The 6,434-nt window shown below is 54.3% G+C and overlaps 1 protein-coding gene across 1 annotated transcript in view; it reads right to left on the bottom strand.

Moving 5' to 3' along the window:
* BRD1 (bromodomain containing 1) overlaps nucleotides 1–5,989 on the bottom strand; it is a 49,381-nt gene extending 43,392 nt beyond the window's left edge. Inside the window, exons 1-2 of the mRNA XM_011942255.1 lie at nucleotides 5,822–5,989; nucleotides 3,075–4,455 (exon numbers count right to left, since the gene is read on the bottom strand). Coding sequence (XP_011797645.1) covers nucleotides 3,075–4,441 — 1,367 coding nt within the window. The 5' untranslated portion in view covers nucleotides 4,442–4,455; nucleotides 5,822–5,989. The remainder of the gene's footprint in view (nucleotides 1–3,074; nucleotides 4,456–5,821) is intronic.
* Nucleotides 5,990–6,434: the final 445 nt, after the last annotated feature.

The following is a 6,434-nucleotide window of genomic DNA, read 5'->3' as shown; positions in this document are numbered from 1 at the left end:
CGAAAAAAAAAAAAAAAAAGTAAAAGCAGTCAGTCCCTAAAGGCAGATTCTGTTCTGTCCACAGGGAATAAGCAAGACCCCCTTTCTCTAAAATCTCCAAAACACTGCTTAGATGGGGTCACATCCTCCTCCAGTGTGCCTGGCTGGCCTGAAGCTCTAGACGGGTCCTACCCCAGAGCCATGGGTTAGTGCACACCCTAACCAACTAGACTCAGCATCCCTGCCAACAGCTGCACATCGAGAAGCTTCACCATGGGCGAGGCACAGTGGCTCGTGCCTGTAGTCCCAGCTGAGGATGGGAGGAGGCTGAGGCGGGAAGATCGCTTGAGTCTAGGAGTTTGAGACTACAGTGAGCCATGATCACACCACTGCACTCCAACATGGGCAACAGAACAAGACCCTGTCTCTAAACACAAAATAAAAAACAAGTAAGAAGCTTCACCCTCATCTACACAAAATTCAAATGCATAGCTGAGGCTTCCTACATGCACCCAGGGTAGTGCCCAGGGCCTAAGAACAGGGCTGCCAGATCAGCTGCCTCTCAGGCCACAGCAAGGCTGTAAACCTGGTTTCAGGCAGCAGTCAGTACTGTGTTGAGAGGCTGCCCCTCACAACCACCCCAGAGATGGGTCCAGCACCATGGTGCCAACAGGCCAGGCGCATTGGGAGCTCCTCCACTGGTGGCAAGGTGGCCTGAAGCACCAGCATCTCCTGGAGACTGGGAAACCCAAACTACAGAGACTGCGGCCAAGAACACTTGTCCAGGTTTGTTTCTGTCTCTCTACTCGAAGCTAAAATAATAGTTTATTCCCAAGTTAGGAAAAGAACAGAACCACATAGTACGTGGTCTAGCTCCAACACCTGCTTTCAAATATTTAGGTCCAAAGCACGAGTTTTCTTCTCAATCAGCCCTGGCCACTTCAGGCCCCTGCGTCTCTGCATGCAAACGCTGCCTCCTGCAAACAGTCCTGCTTACCCAACACCAGGAGCCAAAGAATAGGGCGTGGGGCCCGGCCAGGCCCTGCCTCTCCCAGAGCAGGTCATCATCTGGTACTGGCCAGGGAAGGGAGCACTTCAGATTTTTGGCTTCTCATTTTGTTAGATCACATTTTGTTTATTTTGCTTCAATTTCAGTAAAGCTGAAATTTTTAGACCTCTTATACAGAAGCTCTTAATACAAACCCTACATTTTTTGACTCATAGGTAGAAATCCAAGCAAAATCATCTCTTCAAAGTCCGATTAATTTACAAAGACAAACATCTTGGTTTTGACAGGGGTTTTCTCTGGATGGGAAGGATTATGAGCATTTTTTGTTCATTCTGTCTGAATTGACTAATTCTCTGAGTATTTACAGCTCTGTGAAAAGAAACGACTTCTCTTTGGCAAAGTAGAGTAATATTAACAAAAATCACTTAAAACTTTTTGTTTTTTTGAGACAGAGTCTCACTCTGTCACCCAGGCTGGAGTGCAGCAGCACAATCTTGGCTCACTGCAACCTCCCAGCCTCACCGTCCAGTGCAGCTCAGCCTGCATGCGTCCCACCTGTGCTGCCCTCCCCACATGTGGAAGAGGTCTGACATCTCAGAGGGTCCTGCTCGCTGACCCCCAGCAGTCCTGGAAGGTCTGTGTAGTACTGGGGCTCCGGGCATCTCCCCCAGCCAAGCTGCAAGCTCAGCACCAGGCTAGCTCTCCCCGCCCTGTTGACCGGCAGGCCCCATCTGTACTCACAGCTTCTCCCCTTGTTTGGCCACCCTGTCCTCAGGGCATCTGCAGCAAGTTGGGGGGCACAGCACGGGAAATGGGACCAATGCCACAGCAGTGGATGTCCCGATGCTGAAGTCACTGGGAAGCCCAGGCCAGAGCCCCTCGGGTTGAGAGTCACACAGAGTTTCTGCGTGGGCTTCATTCCTTCTTAAAGTTTTAGTCACTGAAATTCTTAAAAATCTTCACCCTTGGCTGGGCATGGTGGCTCACGTCTATAGTCCTAGCACTTTGGGATGCAGAGGTGGGCAGACTGCCTGAGCTCAGGAGTTCCAGACCACGCTGGGCAACATGGTGAAACACCACCTCTACTAAAAATACAAAAATTAGCTGGGCATGGGAGCATACGCCTATAGTCCCAGCTATTCGGGAGGCTGAGGCACAAGAATTGCTGGAAGCTGGCAGCAGAGGTTGCAGTGAGCTGAGATCGTGCCACTATACTCCAGCCTGGGCAACAGAGAAAAACCCCATTGAAAACAGGAAAAAAAAAAAAAAGGCTGAGCAAGTGCTATAATTCCAGCACTTTGGGAAGCCAAGGTGGGCAGATCACTTGAGGTCAGGTGTTTGAGACCAGCCTAGCCAACATGGTGAAACCCTGTCTCTATTTTAAAAATACAAAAATTTGCCGAGCGCAGTGGCTCACGCCTGTAATCCCAGCACTTTGGGAGGCCGAGGTGGGCGGATCACGAGGTCAGGAGATCCGAGACCATCCTGGCTAACATTGTGAAACCCCGTCTCTACCAAAAATACAAAAAATTAGCCGGGCGTGGTGGCGGGTGCCTGTAGTCCCAACTACTCGGGAGGCTGAGGCAGGAGAATGGCGTGAACCCAGGACACGGAGCTTGCAGTGAGCCAAGATCGCACCACTGCACTTCAGTCTGGGCGGCAGAGCAAGACTCCGTCTCAAAAAAAAAAAAAAAAAAAATTTGTCAGGCATGGTGGTGCATGCCTGCAGTCCCAGCTACTCAGGAGGCTGAAGCAGGAGAACTGCTTGAACCTGGGAGGCGGGGGTTGCAGAGAGCCGAGATTGCACCACTACACTCCAGCCTGGGCAACAAAGCGAAACTCCATCTCAAAAAAAAAACTAGAAATCTATAGATCATTCCAAGCCTACAGACTAAAATCTTTTACAACATCTATTCCCCAAAAAGACGTGATAAACAAGCAGAACCACACTTCAGGGGAATATCAGGAAGCTGCGCCAACAGGAAGCGCAACGATCACCCAGCACGGGCCCTGCAGGCTGTGCCTGCGTCCTCCCAGGGTCCTGCACTGCAGGCTCCTTGTGGACCCAATGCTTGGACACGCTTACCTCTGCGGGGGTATATAAGGAGCGCACACGGTCGGCAGGACCGCGCAGGGCTCAGCCAGAGCCTTCTTAGCCTTTTTTGCCTTCTTCCTGACCTTGGATGTGGACCTGACAGTTTTGACCGAGCTGTCTTTTCGACAGACGCCATTTTTCATTTCGACATCCCCGTAAATATTCAGAGGCCTCCGGGTGCAGCCTGGAGGTGTGTGGACATCACAGTAAGCGGTCTTTCTGACGGAGAAGGTGGTGCCACCACCAGTCAGTTCCTTCACGGGCTCCATTTTCATGTACAGGCCAGCCTTCTGGGCACACGTCACATGGAATGCTGTGTAGCAGTTTGCTTTGTGGCACTGGATGCAGGCACCCACGCCCTTCTGCTTACAGAGGTAGCATGTCAGTTTCCACCGGGCTGGGGGAATGTTCCTCACCCCGTCAATGGGCTCGATGAACACCGTGTTGGCAAAGCCAACCTCTGGGATCCACAGGGCACACACCACGTGACCCCAGCGGTCGTCATCTGTCTTTTTGAAGGCACCACCCTTGTTGGGGCACAGCACACAGTCGGCAGGCCGGGCCCGGGACTGCAGGCAGTGGCGGCAGAGCCACTGGCCCTCGGGGATGTAGGGCACCCCATAGCACTCCTGGTGCACGGCCAGGTTGCACATGTCACAGAAGAGGATCACATTGCTGTTCTGGCACTCCCCGTCCATGCAGATGCAGCACACGGCATCCTCATCGATCAGAGACTGCTGCTCGCCCTGCTTCTGGTTCTCGCAGTGCGACTCCTTCTCGAAGCGGTCCATCAGGAACTCAAACATGCTCTGTGACACGGCAGGGACGCAGTCGCCCTTGCGCTTCTCGTTGACGATCTCCAGCCAGGCGTAGTCCTCCTCGTCCATGTCGTACTCCACCTCGTTGTCCAGTTCCTCGGCCGACTTCTCGATGAACTTGTAGTACACCGGAGGCCTCCTGGGGGCGGATGGAGGGCTGTACTCCACGATGCGCACCTTGGGCTCTGGGAGGGCGCTGGCCGAGGCCGGCGTGCCGTGGGCACTGGGGAGGGCTTCATTTTTCTTTTTGACTCTGTTGTTTTTGTGACGCTTAGTTCTTAAGCAGACAGGGGGCCGCTCGCTATTTTCCTTATTGCTGTTGCATTCACTCATCTCTTGAGCCGTGAGGTCATCTTCTAATATGATCTCCAGGGGATCAAAAATACTGATCCTGTGCAAGCGCCCTTCAATTTCTATCTCTACCATCCTTTGAGCTTGAGCGTAGGTCAGCGTTTCTCGTGTGGGGGAGTGTTTAACACTGCACGGGGAGGAAGGATGCCTCGCTGCAGAGCCTCGATGACATCGTCCTTTCCTCCTCATTTGGTAATGATTACCTAAAATAAAGGCAAAGGTAAAGTTAATTCTATGCAGTGTGACCAAAGACTCGAGAAAGCTGCAAAAGTACGCTTGGGCAGATCTAGCTTACCAGCTCAAAGCCCAATCAAAGCAAAACTCACAACTAACTTCTTTCCGAGGTGTCAAAAACCACGCATCCAGGCCTGAGCAACTCCCCAGGACCAGGGAGAGAACAGCGGTAACAGGCAGAGAGGCAGCCTGAGGAGCCCTCCTGAGCACCTGCGTCCCTATCACCACGCACCAGTCCCCTCTCAGACCACACCAACAAGCTGCAGGGACCACAGAAATGCTCCCCAAGAAGGAGGGGTCTGGCCCGGAGCCCACAGCTGCAGGACTTTCCTGGCATGCAAGCGATCCCCCAGAAAGTCCACATACAGGGCTGCACCCCACCAGACACAGAGGCTATGCCCACCAGAGAGGCATGCTCAGCGGCTACCTGGTCCTATCGGATACTCCCCCTAAACCACTCTTCCCCTCCCCACTGCTCCCAGGAGAGCACCCCCGTGAGCCCAAAGTCACCACAGTCCTTGCAGCATTCCTGCTGGACTAGGGGTAGGAGACAGACCACAGCCTGTCCACGCTCTACAGACAGGCCCTCCACACGCACACCACAGCACAGGGGAGCCCTGTACTGGTCTGAGGGGACAGTCTTCGCCCCTGGGAGGCCCCAACCCCGTTTCTGCAGAGCCGTGGCAGTGACCACCATGGAAACACCCACAGGCCGAGTCAACCTGGCCCTTCCCCTCAGGGGCACTCCTCAAGCCCCAGTGAGACAATGGTGCTGGCCATCTCCTCCTTTCCGAGTGAATCCAGATATGTGCAATACACTAAAGGGCATCTCTCTGTTCTCCCCGGCACACGTGAAGGTAGACGCTCCGCTCAGGCTACACGGTGAGGGGCAGCCCCCAGGACCCCCTCGCAGCTTGCAGAGACCCTCACCAGGAGGGTCGCCAGCGCTGGCTCAGGTGCCTGAAGATTTGGCCACAGAGATTTAGGAGAATGTGCCAAACCAGCGAGCTGCCACCCATACCTCCAGCTCCTTGTGGCAGAGGCCTCTGCTGTTCCAACACCACGGACTGTGTCTATTCCCAGCTGTCCCCGGGGTGCCTCGTGCGTGGGCACCTCCAGTGAAGACCACCACCCGCCGGGCAGTGCCTCCCTCCAAAGCGCCACACTTCACTGAAAGGAAGCAAAATGATTTTTCAGTGACTGACTCGCAAAACAAATATTCTCAGCTGAAGCCCAAGGCCCACTCTGCATCTAGCCCTGCAAGGTCAGGGACGCCTGGCCCCGGGGTTCCGGGGGAGCAGGGGCACCCGCAGCAGCCTGGCTTCAGAGCCTCACCCTGATCTACTGGGCCTCAGAAAAAGCCCTCAGGGAGGAGGCTTCCCTCGTGAGTCCCGAAAGGAAATCCCAGCCGACTTCAAGGGCACTTCTTAAGACAGACCCTCCAGCCACTGTGTATCTTTCTCTGTATCAGACAGAAATCCTCATTGTATGTTGAAACTAGATAGCAATTACCTACAGAGAGGACAGGAGAGAAAATGTGGTCAGCCAAACCTCAGCCCCCTTGCATCTCCAGGGCCTCCAGGTACCCACTCAACCCTGGATTCCTGGAGAGCTGTCAGTACAGCCACCCCCCAAGCCGGCCCTGTGAGCCCTGCAGAGGTGACACCACAGCCTGCAGAGAGCCACCCTAGTGCACCCGGGACGGCGACACGCGTCATTACTGAGGTGGGGCAGAAGCAACAGTTGGTTACTCACCAGATCAGAAACGAACCTGTAATTTTCCCCTCGACGGCAAAGTCCTGAGTCGCCCTAACGACAAGCAGCCCCCCCCGGAAACCCACTCTCTCCCAGGGAGCCGCGAAGCTCTCCATCTCAACACTTTCTCCAAGCGGAGAACTGAACCGAAGGCTTCACGGCCACCGCAGCTCTCAACACGCAACTGGGACCC

Source organism: Colobus angolensis, unplaced genomic scaffold (genome assembly GCF_000951035.1).
Source record: "Colobus angolensis palliatus isolate OR3802 unplaced genomic scaffold, Cang.pa_1.0 Scaffold208, whole genome shotgun sequence".
NCBI classification, from domain to species: Eukaryota; Metazoa; Chordata; class Mammalia; order Primates; family Cercopithecidae; genus Colobus; species Colobus angolensis.
Note: the sequence above shows the minus strand (reverse complement) of the source record. Positions and strands in the feature narration are given on the sequence as shown.